This window comes from Calonectris borealis, chromosome 22 (genome assembly GCF_964195595.1).
Source record: "Calonectris borealis chromosome 22, bCalBor7.hap1.2, whole genome shotgun sequence".
NCBI classification, from domain to species: domain Eukaryota; kingdom Metazoa; phylum Chordata; class Aves; order Procellariiformes; family Procellariidae; genus Calonectris; species Calonectris borealis.
The window spans coordinates 6,940,098-6,967,410 of record NC_134333.1 but is presented as its reverse complement, the minus strand read 5'-3'; the positions used below and the strand labels follow the sequence as shown (position 1 = coordinate 6,967,410).

The 27,313-nt window shown below is 42.4% G+C and overlaps 1 protein-coding gene across 1 annotated transcript in view; it reads right to left on the bottom strand.

The window, feature by feature from the left end:
- Positions 1-27,313, bottom strand: part of TANC2 (tetratricopeptide repeat, ankyrin repeat and coiled-coil containing 2) — a 245,472-nt gene that overhangs the window by 75,424 nt on the left and 142,735 nt on the right. The window contains exons 8-9 of the mRNA XM_075171255.1: positions 22,371-22,557; positions 8,958-9,221 (exon numbers count right to left, since the gene is read on the bottom strand). Coding sequence (XP_075027356.1) covers positions 8,958-9,221; positions 22,371-22,557 — 451 coding nt within the window. The remainder of the gene's footprint in view (positions 1-8,957; positions 9,222-22,370; positions 22,558-27,313) is intronic.

Genomic DNA, 27,313 nt, shown 5'->3' with positions numbered 1-27,313 from the left:
ACATTAATCCTGCTGGTAATTCATTTCTTTATACGAGATCACTCAATGTAGCAACAAACTGAGAAAAGCTCGTTTTTCCAATTTATATAACAAGTTAAAACCAAAAATTATTTCCTCCCCAATTACTCACCAACAAAACACTAACATAACTTTTTTTTTTTTTTGAAAATTCACATTAGTCCTTGAACAGAGAATCAGTTTTACAATATGATTATTAGCAATGTTTTTTTTTACTTCAATCTCCAGGAAAACACCCTCACACAAGCCAATCTTGCGCACACCAAGAAAACACTGCACTAAAACCTGCCGTATGCCCAAGAAGCAAGACCTGCAGCGCTCCGGGGCAGTCCAGAGCCTCCTCTTAAATGCACAGGATTTTAAATGCCAAACTGTTATTCTTAAGAGGCACAGATCATACGCCATACAGAACCTGTACTGCCCAAACCATATTTCACTCAAAACATACATGACTTGTTTGACTGTTTCAGAAGCATCAACTAGTGGCAGCTCCACACCTAGCGTGTAGTTTTCTGAAATCAGTACTAATTGCGTTCATTTAAAACTTTGTGGAAAAAAACTTGAGGAAGAGACTCGCTGGGAGAGTACGCCCAGGTTTTCAAGCCCAGTTTTTCAAACTCTATCAGCTGGTCTAACCAAGCATGGCATCTCCTGCTTGACACATCGCTTTCTTTAAAATAGAGGCTAAAAATCAGCATGGGTATATTGTTTACTTTGCAATATTGGCAATTCTACTTTTTTTCTTCCAAGAAGGCTGCCTTTAAGCAGCCTTCTTTGGTTGCTCTTGGTCTTTCTTCTTTTTCTGTTGTTGGTCTTTCTTCTTTTTTTTCCTCCTTTTTAAGTCCTCAAAACCTGTTTTTAGAATAGCTTCAGATGAATGGAGTTCTGCAATACTTCACCTCTTCCATAAAAGCCACAGTTAATAGATAAAGAGCCAAGTGCCTCATACACATCAGCCCTATCTCCTCCTTACCTACTTAGGGGCTGCAGGATTCTCCTATTTACGATACAGGGAAAGGTTCTCAACATGAAGCCAAGATTTCTGGAGCCTAAATGACGGACAACTGGTGACCACAGCTGTTAATGCAGAGCTGGACTTTGGAGACGTTCTTAGAAACTGGTTTCTAGACTGTGTCCACACCAGCCAGCAGCTACCAGGAGGGTTAGCGATGTGGGGACGCGTGACGGTTTCCGAGGAACACAATTTTGCCAGCACTTGTTGAGCTGTGTAATTAAAAAGATTTTCTAATGCAAAGGGCTGAACAATCTTTCAAAATTGCATTAATCTTCTAGGATGTGGATTTTGGTGAGAAAACAGGAATGAAACCTGAGAGCTGTCCTTCACGCTCACCCAGTGACTCAGGTCTAGAGAGACACGGCAGTCGGTCTTCTATTACACCTCAAGAGCACCGACTCGCCTTGCTCCAAACCAGCAAACGGCAAAGGCACGACGATCCGGGTGTTCCGACGGCTGCTCGATGGCACTAATTACTGCACAACAGGCAGAGAGGAGTTTCTGAAGCAAACAACAACCAAATATTTTTCGAGTCCCTACAATACACGTGCAGCCTCCTCGAAGAAGAATTGTTCCATTTCCTGGGGAGAACTGCAATCCTGCCGGCATTTTTTATCTTCCTTTTATTTATTTTAAGAGTTTGCATTTCCACCTCTGTCCTGTCTGTGAAACGAGAAGCCAGCTGCAATCCCAGATGTTTTGCAGGGGTGGACTTTGTGCACACTGCCAGAGAAGAGCATGACGATGGCCAGCAGCCTGATTTATTGCTGGTCCTACAAGAAGCGAGGAGTTATTCCTCAGCAGCCCAGGCTCTCTTCCCACCTTCATCATCATCATCTTCTACAGCCGCAACTGAGGAGACTCGTACAGACAAACTGCAGTCAGCATGAGCTGCCAGATCCATTTCACATTTTGCCACGGATTATTTTTGCAATTGTCAGTACAACTATCCTGCCATTTCTCAGGCTGATGAGCCGAGATTTATCTTCCTGATTTAGAACTGAGGAATAATTAAAGAGACCTAAGGCCAGGGGAACTAGGAGTAATTTTTCCTGAGAATATGCTTCAGTGCTTCAAAAATTATGCAAGATCAATTTATCTTAGAAAATATGATATTAAACTGTTGAAAGTTTCCTCTCAATTCTGAACCTTATCCTACGCAATAGGACACAGTGACTGCAGATAAAACACAAGGGAGAAAAGAAGTACCTCCTGAAAAATAATATTTGCATACTGCAGACACAAATCTCCCAAGAAAACAGCAAACAAATAGTGGAAGATAATTCAGTTTCAATGTAATATCTGAACGACAAACACAAAAATCCTGACTTGAAATTGGTATCTGGCAGCCCAGGGAGGGGGTGGACTTTTCAGACAGGGTCTTCTGGGGGAGATGCTCTCATCTGAGTCAAAGGATTCAGCTTGCCACGACTGCGTTATTCAAGGTAAGATACCCTCTGTGTACCCCAAATTCAGCTTCCTTACAGCTGTATTAATAAATATGCTTCAGATCTAATGCCATAATTTTTGGCTGGATATCTAGTCTAAGTTATCAAGAAACGGTCAAACACAAATAGGACAATACTAAGTTCTGGGGTTTATCCGAAGCATTTTCACTTCAACTCTCTCCTTGGAATAATTTGTATGAAGAGTTGCATCTAATTCAGAGTTTAACCATACCCCATATAAGTAAAAAAAGAAGAAAGGTGCCAATTTTTGTTACACTGCAACGCAGCTACCACTGCAGGGCTTGCGCAAAAGCATGCGCTCTACGGCAGATCTCATTACAGCTTTCTTTCCCCCTGTTGCAGCGCATTTCGCTTAACATCATATTTCTCTCTGTGCTATTTTTGTATCAATTCTCCTTCCCTCGGGCAGAGTTAAAGGTGTTCTTAAAAAGCTTCTGCTCTGCTTCCCCCCGTGTGGTCTTCAATGGGTCTTACTGCAGTTTCACACCTCTCGGGTTGGTCGCTCCGGAGCGTATCACCTCTGTGACCTCTCTCGGACTCCTCCAGGGAAACCATGGGTCAGAGGGAAATACGAACATATTTCAACATTAAAAAACCCATTTTTGTGACCAGTTTCTTCCAATCACTTTCATCACTTGCTCAAATACCGCTGCTTGACTTCATATTTTTCTGACCTTAGGTGAGAGAGATACTTGCTTTTCTGGAAGTCACACTTTTCAGGCCACATTTCATAACCTTTCTTGTACTATTAGCCTGTGTTTTTGTCCTTGTGGGGTGCAGGCAGAGGCAGGCAGGTCTGCCAGAGACTCAGATCTCTGCCAGAAACACCCTTAGAGGACCAGCTGCCAGATACCGGGATACAGGATGCTCCCCGGGACAACCACTGTTCACTGTGTTCCCAAAAGACATAATTTATAGGCATTTATGCAAATCCTGCCCTCACCTTCAAAGACACACTTTTCTAATGGGTAAAGAATTTAAAGTTAATAACTAACACTGTATTTGCTGCTATTTTGTATTCTCCAAGAGGAAAAAGAGAGGAGCTGCTATTATATAAGGGCATTTTAATTCTCTGTTAATGTTTAAACAGACCTTATAAACCATGCATGTGGTCTAAATAACACAAGATTTCATGTTTCATTTCACGGGTAATGGAAATAGAATGAGACGTTCATTGTGTACACGAAATGCAAACTTTCCTAAGAAATTTGTGTTCATTCAAAACCTGAATGCCCAACTCCAATGCCAAGTGTCTTCCGATGATTAGTAGGAAAAATGTGTAAGTATATAAAATGAATTATTGTGCTTATTTGCCTGGGATGGGGTAGGAAGAAAATGCAGCTGAAGCTTTCAGTTTCTCGGAACAATAAAACAGCAAAGCAAACGGATTCATGTGGGGCTGGACTGTAAAACTGAGTTTTAAAGAATTATTGGAAGACCCGGGATTATTTTTACAGGGGTTTTTCTTGGCATAACCTCTCAAAAATTGCAGCCCTCCCTCATTTTGGAGCACGCACCATCTCTCCTGACAGGTAAAAAGTTCTGCACCACACGGAAGTAAAGACCACTTATTTTTTTACTTTTGGGGGTTTTTGGAAAGAATTTTGCTAGCAACTCCTGACTGTCTTTCTGAAACTGTCACCCAAATCACTGGAGAACAGGTAAACGCAACAAAAAAGGGAATTATAATTGCTTTTTTGGTACTTTGCTGTTGCTATCAGTGTCATAACCACGGAGGACTTCCAGATTAGCTCTGTACCCTTTGCCACTGCCACCACGAGGGCCTCTGGCAAAGACTGCTTCAGCTGGCGTACACACGGCTTTTGTGCGTGTTGGGGAAATACAGATTTCTTCCATATCGTCACCCCTAGCACGGACACTTCTTACCTGGACTCCACTTCTTTGTTCCTTTCCATTTCCTGCCTTCCTGTTTTTTTTAAAGCTTCAAGATTTGGGGTTTCAGCTAGAACTGGTGATTACTGGGTTATGCTTTCTGAATGCCACCCAGCAAGAAAAATTGGAAGAATGAAGCAACATTTCTTTGTACTGTGTTCAGGAGAGGTAACACGTACCTCCCAACACTCCCTTATCCTGACTACGTAGGAAGGCAATTTCCTTAATTAGAACTAAAAGAATTTTTAATTTGCCTTTCTGTGGGTGTCTCCCCCCTGTTAAATTAATACAGTATAACATAGCATTGGGTAAACAAAAGAAAAAAGCGTATTAATGGATTTGAGTTATAACATCGAGGTTAACAGAAAATATAATCACTTCCCTCTGTGCAAAAAATACTACTTTAAAATCTTGAAATGTTAATGTGACTGATTGTGGTTCTAATCTGGTAATACTCTACATTTTACATAGTTAGGGATGGAGTTCACCAAAATAGAGTGAATTTTTAAATATGTTTAAGTATAAGGCTACCACAACTAAACTTGATTTTTACAACTCTTTCTGCAATAACATGATCATCACACAAATTAAGTTGTCTCAGATCACCGAAGACAGTAAGATTACAAGAATTTACTCCAATTTAGAGCCTCAAGAGAGGTTTAACAAAAGCAGTGTAACACCGGCTGTGCCCAAGTGGCAAAGCTGGAGGTGCTGGGACCTCTCAAATGAAGCGAGTACGGGAATTTACCTCCAGCAAAACATTGCATTTTCCCCCTTATTTTCATGTCCAACGTGGCTGAACAGTTATGCTAAAGCTCTTCAGAAAATTCAGCCATCTGACCTTAAAACTCTGAATTCAAACAGCGTAACTTTGGTAAAATTATAAGCTACTAAATGCACGACATTAAAAAATCTTAGGTAAATCCAGGTAAATCTTCTCCAACTCCAAGAGACTATCAGAAACCGAGGCCAATATCCACGAAGGGCCACCGTTCCTTCATTCTAGCTGGAGTGGGATACGTTTCCGTTTCCAAGATGAAAGCTATACAACCGTTTCATTCCAGCTGGTTTTATGCAATTTAGCTGATGAAAATCTAAATTTCTCAGGCTGCGCTGTGGCAACAAGCGCTCTCTCCAAAGATAAGAAGAATACATCGAGGGAACCATTTCTCTTTTTGAATTGATAGGGACTTCATAAGTAAAGTGGCAGAAATAGTATAATGTAGAAAACATCAAAAAAATCTCGAGATTGTAAAAAAACCTTGGAATTCCAGAGAGACATAACTAAAAGATGCTGAAAGAATACTTAGCTCCACCAACCTGCCAGAAAAAAAGTGCAAGAGAAATGCTAACTCAGTAAGAAGATCTTTAAAAGATTCCCTACGGAGATCAAAAATACCTTTTCTATATCAAAAGACAAAAAAGACAATACAGAGCCAGGCTGGGGTCCCCTCCGCGTTTATAAAGGCAGTCTGCAAATGGTGCACGAAACCAATTTCAGAGGCTGAATTGCATTTTTAGCTTTGAAAAGACGTGATGAAATTTGAAGGTGGAATGGACTCCGTGCCTGAGCTGCCCCCACGACTTTGAAGGGGGGGTGGCTCTGAAGTGTGGTGGCACAAATTTCAATATAAGGGAGAGCTGTTAATGTCAGATATTCGGAGGAAAGAACCAGCAGCTCCGGTCCCTGAATTTTCTTAAGTTTTTTCCCCCTCAAACACAGTATTAGTGCACAGAGACTATGCTCACATTTTGCTTAATTTTCTTCTAATTTATGAGTAGTATTTTACCTCGCAGCCAAGCTGTGAGCAATTTGTCCCTAAAGTTATGTGTGACCCGGAGACCTTTAAGTTCTCCTGCTCCTTGCAAGAGGGGTAATTTGCTCTGACCCTTCTGCAGCACAGTTCCCCTTTCTCTTCCAAGTCTGTTTTGCAACGCTCGCTGCCCGGGCAAACAGCAGTGCCCTTCACAGCTGCTTCTGACTTAATACCATAAAATTGCCTAACAACTTTTATACTCCGTGCAGGAACTCAGTATTGCTGACCATACGTGCTCCCACTGAGCCGATGTGAAAGACGTGCTCTCACTGCTCCCACAACTGGGCTTTTAAAAAACTCGTATCACATATACGGTAACCCATGAATCTCAGTGATTTACCAAGACCCAGAAGTGCTCTACCAAATCTAACATCCCACTTTGGCATTTTAAGGCACACAAGTTTCCAGTGGTTTTTTCCAAGAGAGTATTTACCAAAAAAAGTGCTTTTAACTGTTTCTGAAGAAATATTACGCAACGAAGTCAATACATGTTGGGAGAACTGCTTCCAGTTGTAAGCCGTAGGATGAATGAAGGTTTGCTGTTTGTAAGCCTGCTGTAAGAAAGAACATTTTTGTGCTGTTTTGGAAGATATACAGGGAGAACCGTTAAAAAAAAAAAGAAGAAAAAAGCCACAAGGTGTAAGTGCTGCCATGCTTTGGTCCCCAAGAATAGACTGTATATAAACTCAACTGCATTTGAAAAAAACAGACAAGAACAGTCTGTTTTAGCAAAGCTGTGGTTTCATGATTACCTTAAAATGTGGAATACCACTAAAAGAAGGGCAGCTTTCTGCCCCATTCCGAGCCACTCTTTGCCTTCACACTAATGAACTTGTGGCTCAAAATTAATATACATATTTTCTAGAGGGTTAATTTTCAGTGGGACTAGTCTACTAATCTGGTTTACCAAATGGCTACCCAACGTATAGCGCTGGTGCAAGGACATGGGGTTGGCAGACAGCGCAGGGCAATGGCACATTTTGGAGACAGGCTTAAGTCAACCATAAAACTACATCTGGTTTCCCTCTCCCATCATTCAAGTACACAGATAACGAGGTTAACCGATCTGGGGAAAAACCACATACAAATCTATTACCTAGAAAACATACTGGTGCCATAAACTTATAGGAGATGTGATCATTTGATGATAAAAAGTTAAGCCAAATTTTGTATTCTTGTCCACAGTTACTACCACAACGACTTATCCTGGGATATGAACTGTTAGCTGACGTACTACTTAAAAGCAGCAAAAACCCCCCAAAACAAAACCAGCCAGAAGGAAAAGGTTCCCAAACCTTGCTAGATAGTTTTCTCTTGGAAAGGTATTTGCCTCTAAATGCATCAAGCAAATCAACGACTTCCAAAGTCAATTAAACCAATACACAGCATATTTAAATTTATGGTACCTGGCCGGCCCTGTTTTCTTTTGAAGGTGTTTACGCAGTGTCATTATAAGAAATGAACCTAAAGTAACAGGCTATGCAAGAGGAGCTTCCCACTTTTTTCCTATCCCCTCTTTCCATTCTGAATTCCCATGCTTTTACTCTTTTAGACACAAGTAAACATGTTGTTGTACCTCCATGCTTAGTGTGCCCATATTTTAGCATCAGTAAAATCTCGTTTCTACATCGCTTTTAGGCCTGTGACTGTCCAAAGAGGGATTAAAAAGGAAACCTATTCTAGTTATGCAATGCAGCCTGGGTTGCCAAGAGATGCTGTTTTAACAGACAACATCCCAGCTCTGCGCAGTCCGGACTTTCTGGAGCACTATTCATGCTGCCAGTCAGCGGGAGAATCCTGCAGGGACCCTGCCGAAAGACAAAGACTGTATTTCTCCATGTGTCTATACGGACAAGACATACAGACTACCTCAGCAGAGTGTTTAACCCCAGGGAAGTTACCCAGCAAGAAAAAAACATGGGGCAGCAAAGCAAAGGAGAATAATGCCAGGCAAGCAGCTTTTCAGCAAAGCTTTAATATTTTTTAATCCTATCTCTTGTTTCTGTCTTGCTGTTACCAACTTCAGGGGGAAACTTAGCAGACTGTTAAAAGACATCAACAAGATATGTCACAGTGTCGTTTAGGAATTGTTCAAACAGCAGACATGAAATTAAATGAAGAAAATTTTGATGTTATGCCAAACCAAAAAATTTCAGTCATTAGCAAATCCCAGCTGCTGCAAAAGCCAAACCACGGGCGGGCACACGTGTGTGCTAAGACGTTCAGGGCAAAGTCCACCAAAAGAGATAGGACCCGTAGCAACTTTTCTAGAGAGAAAGTATCGTAATTCTCTTAACTCCAAAGTTCTTAAGATTGTCAGAGAAAATCAGACACTTGATTTTACTTGCAATGAATCCTTTGAAACAGTAGAAATGGCTATGATGCCTTGGAATTATGTGGTATTTAAACCCAAGATTATTTGCCTTATAATGATAGCAAAGAATCTTCTTTTTTTGTAAATATGTTCTCCAATACTCTTACAGTTGTACAATTTTGTAAAAAAGAGACCACAGATTGCTGAAATAACCATTAAACATCATCAGAACCAGTTTTCCCCACAGGAATTTTCCATTTAGAAGCAATAAGTCAAATGAAAAGACAATTTTTGTCACGCTTAATGATGATGACTACAGTCAGGAGATTTCTCTTTGGATAACGAGAACACGAAAAAGGCTGTGACATGCATGTACTGTGTCTGGCTTTAACTTTAATCTGACCTAAAGGTAAAAAATGTTTATTTCTTACCTGCTACTGAATTTGGCCGTGGCATAAGGTAAAGAGGAATAGACTGCACTGACTGGGACAAGACTGTCTCCAGGTTCCTCTCTGGGATTTTGTTCAGGCTGTAGGTGGAAGCCGTCATGTTCTCGTCCACGCGGTATAAGCAGGAGTCCATGCTGGATTTCTGGGACTGCCAAGGTTTCAGGTTTCCTCCAGATCCAAGTTCTTTACTGCTTTCCCCTCCATATTTAGTGCGTTCCACATTTTCTGAGTAACTTGTCAAAGTAGCTTGAAGGAAGAAATTATAAACAAAATGAGTAACAAAGAAAGAATGGCTCGCACACACGCTGCTCTACGCCGAGTTGTGCAATGCAAGAGCCAAGAAACGATGTTCATCATATTTTCCACATTCACATAAATCAGAGATTATGGAATTTGGTTTAATGATGCTGTTTCTGCTTACTACTGCTAAAAGAACATTTAGGCTATAATGTTTTGGATCATACCATTAAAAGCCATTTGTAATTACGAAGAGTATTAAGCGTTATATTCGAATACACAATTCCAGAAATTATTAAGGAAAAAAACATCAGCACTCCTCATATCTTTTAATTCGCATCGTAATTACCACCTTTTCAGGGAATATTTGCAGAGTTTATAACCTTGCAGTGTCTGACACTGAAAAGCCGCAAGCACAGAAAGCCCCCGCCTGACTTGCATGAACAACCAGCTCTCATGGATTAGTTTGGTTCAGAAACTGAACCAAGTATCTCGTTTGACTGACAGCAGGTTTTTACGAAGCTTTAACAGTAATCCACACATTTTCCCTTGTATTATTTCATTTTACAGATCAGGACTGTTGCTATACTGACTTTCACACTGGGAAGTGACAACACTATACTGATCCACACCACTAACGTCTTCTCCCCGTTGGTGTTTTCCCTCCTGAATTCCGATGCAGTTATCCCCTGGCTGTAACTCCCTTTGGGCTGTGGACTTTCCTTTCATCTTTGGTCTCCCACATATTGGTTCGAGGTCATAATCAGACCTTTTAGGTATTAAGAGAAGGTCCCAACACCCATACCAGCTCATCTGAGTGTGTCAAACTTGCCTGCTCCCTAACTTAGAGGGGGGGGGGAAACAGAAAGAAAAAAAAAAGAGAGATCACAAACCAGAGCTCACTATCCTCTCATTGCCCCAGTCACACACATTTCCACTGCTATTCAAAACCCTGAAATTCAATTCGACCCTGGAATATCCCGGACGTGCCCTGGGCTTGTAGATCTACTTGCTAAATCCACTGAAATCTGGCGTTTTCATGTTGCCGTGGTAAATACCCTTCCCAGGCAAATTCTCTGCTAATTTCTGTGCCATCTGTCCCTGGACACAACAGTGTGGATCTCCCGCTTCTTGTCTGAACACAAATCACGCTGTATCGCCTCCCCAGGGGCAGCCTTCCTGCCTTCCTGAACCAAGGGAGATGCTGCCTCATTAACAAACACCACCACATTAATTTTTATATTGATAAACACAAACAGTAAATTACTTCAAAGAATCACATGCTTTTAGGCTAAAGCTTTTTCTACGCCAAATTTTAAGAGTAAGCAGCCTAGAAAAGAAGATCCAGCCCAAGAGCACCTAAAGGAAGATGCAGTTTAATTGCAAATGGATAAGCGTTATTTAGTTTGTTTTTCTAAATGCATCCAGAAGCAGAGCACTACATATTTTAGCCAGTTGTTTACATGTTGAGGAATTTACAGGAATAATTTCACTGCCTAACATTAGGCATTCGATTTAAATTCTCAGAAATACCCATATAGATCTGACAAAATATGAAAGTGATGACACTTAAAGCCAGGGGCTCTGGAGGGCTCCCCTTACCGAGGTGCCAAGCAGGCTGCTGGGGTCTATCCCAATGCAAAACCATGAACTTCAATGTCCAAGGACTGATCTGGTTTAATTATACATGTTAAATGACATTATAATAGGAACCAGAATTAACTGCTTACGTCTGAAGTTGCAAAATCATCATTAAAAAAAAATCAAGACCTCTAATTCTCACTGTGCCTGTTCTTTATCCATCCCAACAAAGTCCATGCAGCTTCAAGCTTTACCTCTATTTCTATTGTTTTATTTCTCAGTATTGGGTTTCTTGTCTATGCAGTGGGATCAATATCTTCATATCTCATCAAGGGTTCCAAAATTTACTTGTTTGTAACATATTTTGAAATTTGAAGCCAACACATGCAACTGTTAAGAACTGGTATTTGCTTGTTGGCATTTAAACATAGGTTTGCTGTCAGGTAAAAACATTTACACTTTAGCATATGAAGACAAGATAAAAACAAGAAACAGATGTTCACAGATCTCTCTTGTTCCCTCAAACTGTTTAATATTGAGAAATAGGTTTTAAACTGGTTTCTAGAAAATCTCCATTTCAAAGTCTGGGTCTGCAGTGCTAACCATACTACGTTGTCTATTTACAGAAAAAAAAAAATCCATTGATCCATTAAAATGCATTAATTTTAAAAACCTATCTCAGCATATGTCTAATTAACCTTTGTAGAAACACGTCAGCACCTGAAATCAGTCATCTTCCAGTACATCAAACTGAGGAAAACCAAAATAACTATGTGTCAAAATAAGTTTTCTCTAAATGAAGCAACAAAAAAAGAAAAAAGAGCTAATAAATCTTGCTGGTCCCTTTTCTAATCGTCAATTTGTGTTCACTTTAAACATAATCTTCACTGTTTTACACTAAAGCTGTTTTATGTGCAAACTCGTCATTGAATCAGGTATTTAGGATTGTTCCCTGTGGATTAATTTACCTTCTGAACAGCCCTGGATGATATAAGTACTGCTACACAGGCTGGAAGCGATTGCTCTGTGGACTTAATCTCTTCTATGAGCTATTTTAAACCAAACCAATTTTGACTTTATTTGAAAGGCAAAAACGTAAGGCTACCTACAAGCCCGCAGCATGAACCGGCATGCAGAGCACGTCTCCTGGGGAGCTAAAGCGACCCAGAGAGCTACTCAGAAATTACACCTTCACAATCAAAATCTGAGAAAGCAACATCTAATTTCAGAAAATTCACATTATCTCAGGCGTAAAAAGTTGGTCACGCTCATATACAAATAAAGTGCCGGGATTTCTTGGGTAGAAAGAACTTCGTGTCAGCTCAGCCCCCGACGGGACCAAGCCCATGAACACCCGCAGCCAGAAGGAAATCTGCAAAATAACATTCTTTCTGCCAGTTTGCCGTATCCATACCCGAAAGTTTCCAGAGCTGCAAAGGGTATTCTAGCACAGGGCCTGTGCTCGTATGGTTCGGGTGTGTGAGTACATCTCCCCATCACCTCCTGCGTTGGACCCTGCGGGGGATTAACTGTGCTTTACAGCAATAATCTCTTTAGAGGGTTGCATGGGGAATGAAGACCCGCCTTCGGGATGAATCCTACTCACAGTCACAACAGGGCTCCTGTTGCATCATTAATGTACCTAAACCGTATCTACATGTTAAGAATATTTTGGGCCTTAATCCAGATGCAGAAAAGCCGACCGAAAGGGACAACAGCAGCTGCAAACTAACATGACGACATCGCTGTCCATACTTCTATTGTTAAGCAGATTTTGGTATACATAGAATACTGAAGGAGAGCATCAGAATATCAGGTTATACTAAAAATTGACTTTCAAGTTAAGATTCCTTGTGATATTACTACTTTGGTTAGATTGAACATCTAAACCACGAAACAAGTATTTTCTGCTCATCCTTTGAAATCTCTTTGCTCTGTAATTCACAACTATGACTCTGGCTAACCCAGCCGACGGCCCTTCACAGGAGGTCCCAATGATGAAAAGTCCCCATAGACCCCAATTATACATTACATTGTTTAAATTGCGTCAGTGCTAAATGGAGCTACAGGAGCACTCGTGGACTCAGCTTAACCCACAGGCGAGAAACCTGGTGTCTGAGGTTTTCATCACTGTAACATCTCAGCTCGCAGGACACATGCGGGGTTTGCAGGATGAGGGGCGTCGCAGCCTCGGGAGAAGGAGAGCTCCCGTCCCCGAGGGGGCTCACAGCATCCCTGCCCTGGAAACCGGAAAACTGGAAAATGACAATGGAATTGTCACACTGATGGAGATAACAGAATTAACACTTTCTTAAATCAAGGTTTAAAAAAGAAACAAATGGTCCTTCAGGCATTGCCAGAAAATTTCTTACGGGTGAAATTTTTACAGTGAGGGTGGTGAGACACAGGTTGCCCAGAGAAGTTGTGGATGCCCCATCACTGGAAGGGCTCAAGGTCAGGTTGGGTGGGGCTTCGAGCAACCTAATCTAGTAGTGGAAGATGTCCCCACTCACAGCAGGGAGGTTGAAACTAGATGATTTTTAAAGGTCCCTTCCAACCCCCACCATTCTGTAATTCTATGATTTTTAAACCCTATATAAGGATACCTAATCAACCAAAAGCTCAAAAAAATGCAACCTCTTAACAGATAGCACGCTCTAAATTTGGGAAAGATAAACTGATGACCTCAAATCCATCAAAGAGCAGGAATTTTTGCCTTAAGCCATCTGCTGAGAGGCAGATTTTTCAACCCTGAGTCTCTTGACATACCCAGCGCATCAGGTTACGTGATGGGACACGTTAAGCTGGGGGTGGCACGACAGGAACACACCATGATGCGAGAAGGGCTGCAGAGATGCCGTGAGAGAACATGCGTTTACGTGAAGCTCTTTTCAATGCTGAATCCAGCCAGAAAGCACAACCCTGGTGAAAAAAAGCAGAACATTGCAGTGCCTGGGCCCTGCCACACCGGAGCCCATGGGCTGCCAACACACAGACCACGGCAAGTGCCGGCGGCTGTCGGAAGCAGAAGAGATGTCGCTGCCTCGTGGAGGCACGGAGAGGGTTATTGCAGGGGACGGAGTAAGACAGGGGCAGCCATGCAAGTCACACACTGAACATGCAAAACCTGACGGCCATGCAGAAACATCTGAGGTTCTCTATAACACTGAAGTAATACCAAATGTATATAAATATAGACGTGTGGCTTGTGTGTATCTATACATATATAATTCTATATATATGTATGTATCTCCAGTCTCAGCTGGCACGCAGTCTGACACTATTTAATATGGACACAGATAAAATTTGAGGTATCTAAAACATCTGAGCGCTGTAGAATACATTAATGAATAGTTAACATGGAAAGACCCTCAAAAGAGAGGATGCAGGCAGCGCGGCACCCCTTTGCAATCCTCTCCGCGGCTTTCTCTGAGGATTTGCTGTATCTCTTTCCACAAGATTTCAACACCACCCTCTGTAACAGCACTACCTGCATCAGCTTTGAGCAGCACAGCCTGGGCGTCTTTGAAGACACGTGGACTTTGATGCCAGAAGGGGATACACTCCAGAGATGCTGGAGTTATTTTACAATCCTACCTGGCTTCTAGTATTCAAGATTTACGCCTGCATTTTCCTTGGCAGAGGACTTGCCTACGTCAAACTTTCATTTTCAAACTTGGCTCGTTTCCCTTGGTGAAAACATTTTGATTAGAATTTTTTGCAAATAACATGGTTTAAAATATTTTTATTTCTTTGGGAAAAAAACAGAACTGTATCAAGGCAGCAATTCATCCAAGACAGCACCGTAGATGTCACTGCAGCCAGTACTACACTTCTCAGAGAGCTTCATGTATTTACAGGACAGCAAATACTATTTCTCATTTAGTTGCAAGCTGGCCTCTGCCCTGGAGCACGAGGCTTTCAACTGTACTTGTCTCGAGTCAGACACGCGAGGGGATTTTTACCATCCCATCCAATTCTCCCTGAGGCAGAGATCATGCCTAGAAAACGTCAACCTTTACGCTCACCTTTCAGATGGAACTGCAGGAGAAAGCAGTTTTCTACAGTTACCACTTTACGATGACCAACAGCCGTAACACTAATTGTATGTAAAGATTTATAATGTCTCAAGTAGGAAATAGGGGTTTTGTTGCTTTAAAGAAATAAATGCAGCAAAGTAGCGAGCTTCACATGTTGCACTGAAATTAGGTACTAAAAACACTCAGGCAAACTCTGCAAGTTAACCTCGTTTCACTCGTCTCCAGTAACGTACTAAAACACAACTTGCCTTTCCGCATTAGAGATGTCCTAGCTAACATGTACGAGTTGGCCAGGAGTAAAATAAATATTTTACCCTAATCTACATAAGCCTTCACAAACTCAGCCAAAGAAGGATACACCTAAATATAGCCGTGTCGTCCCAGACCACTCCAGGGAGCTCGGCTGCCAAACAGAAAAATTTGGCAGGCAGAAAGCATAAGCCCAACCCTTTCCCTAGGGAAGGCGGCAGCCTCGGGCAGTCACACGCAACCCATGGCCCAACAGCGCCGGGAGCACTCGGTGCTTTTCGAAGAACATTATTCTCTGCTGGACACCACCAGCCAGTGAGTTTAAGGCTTCTCCATGTTAAAAAAAAAAAAAGAAACCAAACCCAAACCCTTAAGTCTGCCCTGCTCAAGGCTTGAGGTCAAAATCCACACCGCTCTTTGTATGTTTAACTTCTCTTACAACATTGGTCTCGAATGGGGGGGCGGGAGAAGTAATCACTGGCTTAATTCATATAAACAATCCTCTAAAAAGACAGAGATTAAACAGGTAAACCCATTTCTGTTTCAAGCCTCGAGGTATTGTAAATCAGGTAAGCACACAAAAGGTCTTGAAACATAATGAAAAATACCTTGACAGTAGCATCATGCTGACCCTATATTCGTCCTGTTCTAAATCTGAATTCCCTGCTGCACCGGCTGACAAGCGGGATGAAGAATGGTATGAATGCCTCCAAGGGCTCGTACCTGCGTGCTACTCGGACTAGAAATGTAAGGCCTGGGTAAAACAGCATTTCAACAGAGCGAGACACTCCCACCATCAGAGCACACCTCCCTGCAAATACCCTGCTTGTGAGACAGAACAGATCAGCCAAGCTTTACTTTAGAAACTTCAGTTTACCACTTGCAGAAACAAGGTAATGAATGTTTTTAAGCACAGCCCACTATTGTAAACATTGACGAAAACTGTTAAAAAGATTCCAAATCTAATACAGAGGTAGCAGCCTTGATGGCTGATTTACCAAAGCATCATTAAAAAACCCCACATGCTCCTAAGTACTATTATTTAAACATATCCCTCTTGCCAAACCACACTTGCACATCTGGAGTAACATCTCTGTGCCGGTGAGGCACTAACATTATGGAGAAGGGCTTACCGAACTGCAGACGTGGCCATAAGCCACACGCTCCTTTCCTGGCCCAGCCTGACCCCGTATGCTGTGCTTCCCCTCTACAAACCTATACCTCGCTGCACGTGTCAGCTACAGGTAACCAGCGGATTTTAACAGTGGGACTGTTAAAATTTCAGAAGAAATGCAGGTCCTGTACGTACACATCCCTTCAACCCTACATCAACCCCCATCACCTTCTTGATTCAGTATCCTCTCTGTATTGTCCACCTTTTACCATTTTGGTTCCTTCTTTATTTTTGCCTGTCTCATCAACATCAGTTCACCTTTTTTTTCTTCTTTAGCATCAGCAAGGACAATTTTTCTTCTTTTTTTAAGTCCACCACAGCCTTGAGACTGGTTTTAAAATTATAAGATTTAAACAAGAAAGCAGAAAGAAGGCATGTGTGGGGGTGTGCGCACAAGGGGAGGGAAGTTATTTGTATACTTGGCATTAACGTTTTGGGCAAGCTTGGATCATTGTGAAGCTTTTCATAACCGTGAAGGTTAAAATCTTGCTGCTCTTAAAATAAAAGCTGAGAGTCCCATCTAATCTCACGCCATCAACAGCTAAATCATTAAAGAAAAGTCACTTACCACAGTATCCAAAATAACACCGTGGGAGTTGACAACACTGAATTTTCCTCTAGTTGTCTTTTGATTTGTCTTTTCAGTTTATTATTTCTTGCAATTTTTTCACTCAATTTTTTTTCCATCTATCGGGCTGGACCACAAACCAAAGCAAATTTCACAGTTCCGCGTATAACATCTGTTCTGTGCCACTTCCTTCAGCTTTAAACACATGTCTTTCTCCTTTTTTTTCCAGTAACAAACACCTGTAGCTGACCCATTATCTATCCAGTATTTAAGGGCCAGATTTTGGTGTTGAATCCAACCCCCTTAACTGGGGGAAGGCAGAACTGTTGTATCATGACTTCATGGTTTCTCACCCCTGACATCGACCGTGAAGCATGTCACACGTGCACGCATGCGTTTGCTTTCTGCTTAATTTGTCCTTTTAATGAAATGGCAAAGGAACTGAATCGGGATCCAGAGATGGTGTCCTTCTGTGCTTCATGTGGTTGGGATTTTCTGACCCCACTAATTTTGCTCAAGAACTGGTGAGATGCCTCATAAATAGCCTCCCTTTTCACCTCCTGAACTGGCAGCCCCATCACCTGCAATACGCAGATGCATTAGTGAACAAAAGCTCATTATTCATCAATATCAGACATCTTTCAGGGAGCTCCTCCTCCTTTGGGGAATGAGCCCAAATGGAAGCTGGCTCGATTTAAAAAAAGATCTGTAATTCTTAGAAATCTTATTCATTATTAATAGAGCATTTCATAATACTGATGAGAATGTCAGAATTCAAATGCTTTAGCTGTAAGATCAGAAAAATATTTAACCTGAGTTAAGCGTATCTTGATGTGCCTTTTGGGCTGCTCTTTGTTCCCTTCTCAAAGCAGTTAAACTCGCAAACAAATCTATCTTGTTTTATTGTCAGCAGCATCTATTCTGCTTAGCACACACTCCAGATGAATTTATTAACAAATCTATTTTTAACCCACAAACACATAAATCTGTAGAAAGCAGCAACTTGCTAAAAGCTCAGGAGTAAGAGTAAAAAACAGCAAAAAAAGAATGTGAAAAAAGCTGCATGCCAGGGGCCTCCAGGAGGGGACGGGGGTCCTTTACACGTCGTTCTTCATTGGAAAAATTCACAAAATTTAAGTGAAGCCAACTGGTCCACATGGTATTAGACCTATCTACATCACTGCGACAGCGGTGCAAGAGGATTTACGCAGGTTTCCCTTTAAGCTGCTTTAACGTCATACCTATTCCTTGCTCAAGATGATCCCTCTAACAATTAAGCGGGAACTCTACATTAAGGAAAAGCATCAACCCATTTCACATCGGAGTGAATTACAGCACTTCTGCAGGAAGATTCCACACAGAAAACAGCCGTGCTTTTAATACCCTTGGGAGACTGCTGCTAAATGACAAAGTGCTGCTTGAACATCACAAGCACTTGGGTAAGCTTTACATACTGACGAGAAATGTTTTCTGTTTTATTTTGCAGGCTTGCTAAGATTGCTGGAGATTTTCTTATATTCTGCTGCATTCAAGCAGCAAAACTTTACAGTCCACTTTTGTGAGGACGTGAAGTGCAAAGTTCCCCCATAGCAGCATGTGATTCTTTGACCAGTTTTCTTTTCAGTAGCAGATTTTGAACATTAACAGTTGGCTGCTTTTACATAGTGAGAGCCAAAAAATCCTGGAAGCTATTCAGAGGTTAAAGTCAGGTCAGCATTTTCACCAACCATTCTGTTTTACACAAAAAGGATTTAGTGGCTTTCAGGAGAAAGGGCTGACTTGCTCCTACCTCTCCTCTTGTCTCACCTCCTCCCTCCTCCTCCCCACTTCTCTGTTTCTTTTCTTTTACAAATAAGAGTGCCTGAATTTGAAGATCTGGACCTTGTAACATTTTTTGTTACCCTTTCAACATAAGTAGACTGAACTTCCCTTTACTGTAGAGGATCTAAAATTTCAAAATAAGTCTGTTCTAACCCAAGTGATGCATTTATTAAAGTCATCAGTAAGCATGAAATAGTCCCTGTGCTGTGCAGATTAGAGATACGACATGCTTGTTCTCTAATAATTGAAATTATATAAGAGGTGACATACAAACGGATAGGAGTAACTCCAAGAGGACAAGTCATCAGAGAAAACCTGACTGGTTAAAATTTGGACTTTACATCCAGATTACAACACCAAAATGTCCACTCTATACACCTTACTGGATAGTTATGCTCTTAATGCAGTTAATTCGGAGTCTGAAGAGCCACACTCTGAACTTTGACAAATTAATGCTGTGTCTAGCAATATAGATATGTAAAATGAGCTTAGCATGTACAAAAACATTTTATGCTAAGCAAAAACACATGGAGAGAAGCAATTATGCATAATGGTGTAAGGATCGACTTCCCACCCTGATTAACTGTTTTCTGTCCTTTGCTAATTCTCAAATATTTTACAAAGAGCACGTTAACCTTCTGGGACACATGTTAAAGCCTCTGTGTTTTTAAAATACGAAATTCGGTGGCGATTCATGATTGCGAGATTTGGAGGTGATGTTCGTTGCAGCTCAGGACTGATAGGTGGCAAAGATCAAGATATCTTCCCAAAACCATAACTTTTATCAAGATGAATAAGAAATATATTGGAGCTGCCTATTACAAAAATACACCTTCTTGGAGCTAACAATTTAAATCACTTATTTGGGAGCAGGAGGGACCATGACTCAGGAAACATAAAATACCTAGGGGAATGCTTATTCTTTTTTTTATACATAAAAATGGCACAAAAACGTAAGTAGTTTTGACAAGGAAATCTCCGACAGATTTACACTTTTGAGGTACCACGTGAAGCTGTTCAGACCAAAAGCCACGTCATTACAGTCATCCTTGCAGAGAACAAACACAAGCAAAGGATACGCACACAAGAAGATCTGTATCCAATAATCGAGGAATGCAACCGAAAGGGAAACCTGATCCCTGACCCTCCAGAAACAAAGGAGCTGAGGTGTTCCTAAAGGGGAAAGCAAAGCGCAAGGTGGGCTTTGCTTCCTACACGTGGACAATTTGTCTGCTCTGTTCTGTAGGGAAAATAATTCTATGGAATTGCTGTCATGCAGAGAGCACCTTTCAAACTTGTTGCACACCCAATTCCCATCCCAACGGGAGGGTAATGACCAAACTGCGCATCCATCTCCCGCGGGGAAACAGCCTCCCCTTGCTCGAACTGACCTTACACTTGCAGAAGACAGCGGGGGTGCAGAAAAACAGACTTAGCGGAAAACCTCCTAATTTTTTTTGCTGCTGGAAAGTATGACTGGAGAAGAGCGTTTTCCCCACAATTTGTTACAGCTGTCCAGCTTCTATCAAATGCCAGAATAAGAAGGTGTTGAAAATGTTATTGTCAAAGTAAAGGCGGAGGAGGAAAGAAGGGGAGAAAGAGGCTCTTGTTTTCCTTTGAGTGCGAACGCTAGCAGAGGAAAGCCTTGCTTTTTGAAAGCCTTGAAAAGTGCTTCCCCTACTCCACACGAACATATTTTTGCATGACTTTTCCATCTGGGATACATTAACATAGCCTTGGGATAAGCCACCTTCTTTTATTTTCCAAAGTTTCCATGGGAAAATCTAAGTTGCCGACACAAGAACCTCTAAGAGAGAATCTTCCTTGTGACAAGCGAAAAAAATGTTTCAGACTTAAAAATTAGTTACTATAGACCTACTGAAAAAAGGATAGGGTAGAAAGTCTGAGCAAAGAGCTTCAATGCCTTATCGCGCCAGGAATCGGGATCATGCTGACACTTCTCTGACACACAGGTGTGCCACAAAGGCCACCCGGACCTCCTCTGGCTTTCACGTGGACAAGAAACTCCAGATGAAACCAAACCGTGGCAACCTACGGTTTCATCGCCTCCAGGTTGGCACCTGCCAACCAACCACGAGGGCCAGACGAGCCCAACACAATAACGCAGCACGCACCGATAAATCTCATCAGTAAGAGCAGCTCGTAAAAGCAGAGCACACGCATTGTTGCCGATTCTGCTGCTCCACTTCAGGTTTCATTCAAGTCTTCGGCTTAATTCGCAGCTCTGCTGAGAGGTAAGACCCAGCTGGAATCAAGCGTCCGCTTTACTCACCGTGATCCTGCAGCCCAACCAGGCTTCAAGGGGCTGCTGGTGGACAGGGTGAAGCTCTGACCGTGGGACATTGTGAGCAGAGAACGAAGGGTGTGTGATACTGCAATGACTTTTCCCAGAATTCATTAACCTACTTTGCTATGCAGCTCAGAATAGCTTACATATTTGCATTTTAAGATCATGCAGGCAGAAGGTCTACAAAGGTTGCTGTGGCGTACAGGAGCTGAACTAAGCCCAGATTTCCCGATCAGCCAAGCAAAATATTAATCACTAGTACAACTAAACTCCCTAAATTATCAATCTTCCTTCCTTTTTTTTTTTTTTAGGCAGTACATAAACTGTTGGCAAAGTAAAATCTTCTTAGCTGGAGAAACACACAACATAGAACACGTGGCAAGGACAGCCAAGAGGGGACCATCCTGCCTGATGTTACATAGACATGACTTTTCTCCCATTGAGCCTTTACAGTTATTGAACAGAAATTAATCTGTGTATGTTATTTTCTCCAGATCCTTTACACTTGCAACCTACAGATCACTCGAATGAAAAACCAGCCTCAGAAATTCACTGAAATTTGTGTTAATTTAATCCTGCTCCTACCCAGGGCTGAGTTTAAGAGAAGCAGTCATTTCTGAGGCACAAAGTCACCGATAAGACAGCACTGACAGTCATGGAGTGCAGAGGTAATCAGTCTTTTATATTTATAATAATATAACCCAACAGTATTTGAACTATGAACGTGATGCCATCATCCATTCTCTTTCCTCTGACACCAAAGAACAGTGGCTATGGACTAAATGGCATTAAGGGAAGGAAAATGCTGAAAAAACAGATGCCTCTCAAATTACTTGAGGTAGTAGGTGGGGATGGCAGCCCCAAATAACAGCCACTGCCTGGCACTGAGACCATCCCATCTTCCTTAGTAGACCAAAAAGCTTGCGTCTCTCTAAATTAGCATCTCCACATTCACAAATGGGCAGGGACAGCAGCTGAAGGAGAAGATACAGATCAGAAGAAAAACTTGGTAGAAAAAAACCCCAACAACCTTGCTAGAATTAAAAGAGACAAAAATGTGTTGGAAGAAAGACTGCAAGAAGCAAAAAGGTGAAGATGGGATGCAAAAATAGAAGAAAGATAAAACTCTTCCTCTTTCACCATTTAAACAAGTTCCAAAATTTTGCATCAAATAATTTACTTGTCAACCTCATCCATCCCCACTTCCACCAACTCTACCTAGTTTTACCTATGATGAATGGAAGACGGAGGGGTACAATTAATCTTGGTCACTGCAGTATTAACTTCCATAATGTAAAACCATCCCATTAATTAGGAAATGCACGTAGATTATAAAAATAAAGCTTGTCAAGCCAACACAGTCGACGACTACCTAGCTTCGCAGTAGGGCGAGGAGGAGGAGGAGGACAGGACTCACCTATGATCCCGCTGTCTCTGCTCTCCAGCGTGGAGGTAGGGCTGGTGACGGCGCCGTAGGTGCAGTCCTTGGCGGTGACGCTGGTGCTGACGGGCGGGAGGGTGGAGCAGGGGCTGCTGGCGGGCGGCGAGGCGGTGCTGCTGGTCAGCGTGGAGCAGGGGCTGATGCGCTGCGTCACGGCCGAGCTCTGGAAAACGGGAACCGGGAACACGTCACTCACCACAGTCAGTCGCTGTGGGGGGGGGAAAAAGTCTTCCTATAGCTCACGCTTGAGGATTTGCTTTGTATGGTGAAGTTAAAAAAGCGCTTTATTGGTCAAAATGAAAGTGTCTGCTGTGCCACCCCACATCTGTGGAAAATGCAGAGACGCTGGGCCTGTTTGCTACTTCATTGCTTACAGAGGACAGGTTCCAGCTTCCATGTTCAATAGGAAACACAGAAAACATAAATAAAGTGGTATTTACCAAAAGCCCGATTCCGTACTTTATTAGGAATTTTGATAATTTCGTTAATATTGAACTGAAAGTTTAAAAAAAGCACAAATAAGCAAAAATTATCATACAGTGAGGTAAATTCTGTGCCTCTGTTTAAGTGGAGATCTCCAGGGTGGTAAGCGTATGGCATGATCTCACCTTTACTTACACATCATATACAGGAAATCCTACAAAGACCTCTGGGACGTCTCTGTCTGCTCAGAAACCTCTGTGGGGCTTTTATTTTGCTCTGTAAATGTTTCCTCCGTTCAAGAAAAACAACAATGCTTTTACACCCTTGCAAAGAGGAAGCTCAAAATCCCTTATCTAGATATGAGACAGCCCTTCCCTGCCCAGACATGCTTTCCTCACCAGAAAGAAGTTTAAAAAAGAAAAAACATAACAGGGAGAAGGTTGCTCTCCAAAGGCAGAACAAAACAAAAAAATGCAGCAGCACAAAAAAGATCATAGAATCATAGAACATTTTGGATTGGGAGGGACCTTTAAAGGCCTCCTAGTCCAACCCCCCGGCATGGGCAGGGACATCTTCAACTAGATGAAGCCCCGTCCAACCTGATCTTGAATGTTCCCAGGGATGGGGCATCTACCACCTCTCTGGGCAACCTGTTCCAGGGTTTCACCACCCTCATCATAAAAAATTTCTTCCTTATATCTAGTCTAAATCTACCCTCTTAGTTTAAAACCATTCCCCCTTGTTCTGTCGCAACAGGCCCTGCTAAAAAGTCTGTCCCCATCTCTCTTAGGAGCCCCCTTGAAGTACTGCAAGGCTGCAATCAGGTCTCCCCGGAGCCTTCTCTTCTCCAGGCTGAACAACCCCAACTCTCTCAGCCTTTCCTCACAGCAGAGCTGTTCCATCCCCCTGATCATTTTGGTGGCCTCCTCTGGACCCGCTCCAACAGGTCCGTGTCCTTCTTGTGCTGGGAACCCCCGAGCTGGATGCAGCACTGCATGGGGGGGTCCCCAGAGCAGAGCAGAGGGGCAGAATCCCCTCCCTCGACCTGCTGGCCACGCTGCTGGTGATGCAGCCCAGGACACGGTTGGCCTTTGGGCTGCGAGCGCACATTGCCGGCTCATGTCCGGCTTTTCATCCACCAGTACCCCCAAGTCCTCCTCAGCAGGGCTGCTCTCCATCCCTTCATCCCCCAGCCTGTATTGATACTGGGGGTTGCCTGTATCTGACCCAAAAGATGGTGTTTTAAAAGTTATTTGGGACAGACCCTCTAAGATGCTGTGTGCAAGAAGCTTGGGGGAGTTCATACATCCGATGCTGTGCACGGAGATTAGTTCATTAAGAAAACAAAATCATGCTTGAATTCAATTTGAGACAAGCTGCGATACAAGACAGAGCCCTTGTTTTAACCACAGGCTACTGGACGCACCAGCTTCCCCGGCAAAAGGTCCTCCTCCCTGGAGATATGTCCCAGAGCATCTGCAGGCAACAAAACCTGCCGCGCAGTCACCGGAGGATGGCAAGCGCAGGAGATGGCTCACCGACCACAACGTTGGGAAGACGCTCTTGTTTACCCAACACAGCAATTAATCACCCTTACGCTGGACTTCACAGCAATCATCCGGAAATTACTTTAAAATGGGCACCTTCAATACTTCCCTTCCACAAAACTAACCCCCGTGCCCCAGGCCAGGCATCCTGTTCACGGTGTGGGTGTCAGAGGCACCCCTGCGGTGGGTCAGGCCATCTCCCCTCCAGTAGATGAGGATGCATAAAGTAAGCATTAAAAAAAGGGGCTTTTGAGCATATGATCCGCCCCTAAATTTATCTTTCAGCCTCCGCGGAGGGGAGGTGACCCCATCTCCCCCTTGCTCAGGGGACACTGCAGAACACCGTCACCTCTCTCTTGCGCTGCTGCTTTCTATGGCTAGCCTCTGCGGACAGTATTTTTATTTATTGTTGTAAATGACACTGGTCCCAAGGAAGCAACAGCAGAGGTTAATTCCCCATGTGGAATTTGCTTAAATGAGATTTCTTTTATTCTGTATGAATACTTCCCTAATAATTGTATGGATTTGTATTCCCTCTTCCATGTCATATGAACCCAAGCTGACCAAAGATAGCATCATACTTGCAAACTGCAGAACAGGTTTGACATCTAATTTTTTTTCTTCCTCACCATTTCATACTTGAAGCTGAAAAAATGCCTGGGACGGACGTTTGTCAGTAGAACATGTGAAAGATTTACCAGTTTTTAAATTAGAAGGCAGATACCATGCGTAGCTACTGGGAAGCAATCTAATTTGTGCAAGGTATCCCAATGGGGCTTGTAAAAATCCTTACTCGGAGTGTAACCACCCCGGTGTTCAAGGCGAAACGGAGCATCCCTGCCAGCGGCGGGACGGAGCAGCGCCGAGGCAGGCATCCCCCTCCACCACCCCACGCCTTTGCTTTCACGCCAGCGTGACGGCATTGATCTTAACTTAATTACAGAGTACCCCGAACGTGGATTAGCAGATAGACGAACCAGGGACGGAGCGCTAACGTGACAGCTCCATAGGCATGTTTATATATGAAACAGAGAGACTGCAACACAGTAGAAAATGAACTGTGTGAGTGTTTCCATGATAATTTATAATCTCCCTCCGGTATCCATATAAAATATCCACCAGTGAGACGGCTGCCACCACATCGTTGTCTTTTGAAGCACTCGGGAGAAGCAAAACAACGCTTTCCCCACCCCATCCAATTTGTGATGCCACTAGTGGGTCATGGTTATGGTTATTCTCCATTCTTTTGTGTTCTAGGTACTTACAAATACAACTCTTTTTTCCCCAGTAGTCTTCTAGGAATTGTAGGCAAGCTGACTGCTCTATAAATTCTGGCTCCCTGTATATTCTGGTTTCACACATTTGTTACATCGCCTGTCACGCGCCTTCTCTCACAACGAACCTTTTTCATCTTCTCATACTGCAATCTTCTCAGATGTCTGATTTTTGTAAATCTGTTTTTAATTTTGCAAAATTATTTCTAACTCATTAATTCTAGTGGCCAAATTAAAAACTACTTATGTGTCAGTATCCAATGAAAATATTCCATTATTTTTTCCCTTTAAAATTGCTGGGGTTTATTATCATTCCTAATATAACCTAACACAGGGCTCTTTTTGGACTGCTGCTATGTATCAAGCAGATGTTTTCACTGAGCTACCCACTACAGTGGGGCTGTCTCTTCTGATTTATCACGGCTGATTAGACTCCATCAAGTACACCTGAGCTATTGAATTAGCTTTTTCCAATACTCATTTTCTTTAACTCACTAACAGTACAATGAACTGCATCAAGTTTAAGGTAATAGAATTTTTGAGGTTTGGACACGGAAGGCCAAGGGCATCCTGAGCTGCGTTAGGACGAGCGATGCCGGCGGGTGAAGGAGGTGATGCTTCTCCTCTGGTCAGCTCTGGTGGGACCACACCTGGAGCGCTGCAGCCAGGTCGGGGTTCCCCAGTACAAGAGGCAGATGGGGATACTGGAGTGAGTCCGGCAAAGGACCACAGAGATGACTGAAGGACTGGAGCATCTGACATAGGAGATGGGGAGATACTCAAAACCCAGCCGGAGATGGTTCTGAGCAACCTGCTCTGAGCTGACCCTGCTTCAAGCGGGCGGGTTGGATTAGACGATCTCCAGAGGTGCCTTCCAACCTCATACTACAGCATCTAAAAATTTAATCAGCTCACATGTGGGATCTTTCAGATGTGAAGCATTATTACTATTACAAATTCTTTATGGTGAGGTTTTTCTATGTCCTTGTTTCAACTGTTATTTTAAACAAATCCCTGCTGAAACTTATCTCAGCACCAACAAAATAACATCCGCTAACCTTAAACAGAAACATTATACCTTAAAGCAAATTAAAATTCAGTGCAAGAATGGTACACTCATTTTCTCTCCAGCTGATAACACTATTGTTTCATGAAATGCCAAAAGTGATATTCTTATAAGTTCTTTTATTTGTAGTGTTATCAATGCAGCTCCTTAAGAACAAGCTACTTGCAACTGGAAATTACTAAATAATATGGTATATCACTTGGCATTGATTGACATGTTTTATTTTTGTATTGATATAGAAAAATGTTCCTCTGTGCAAGTTTTAAATATAAATTTCCATTGACAGAACATTCTGTATTCTTATTGCTGCTGTTTCATCTGTCACATTTTCACTATGCTTTGAAAAATTAAACTGTTCTGTCATAGTCTCATTGTCCTTTGTGCTTCTTTGGCAGCCAGTACAGTTAAAAAATAGTTTCCCAAAAAATAGGAGAAAAAGGATTTATTCTTCAGCATTTGTGATCTCTCATTAAGGAAAGCATGCTAAAGAAAGAGACAGCACGTAAACCACGCAATTTCATAGCAATCTGGATTAGAGAATATATCCTTTGACATGTTCAAAATAAGGCAACTGAATGAAAACACAATGTGCCGATTTACAGATTGGGG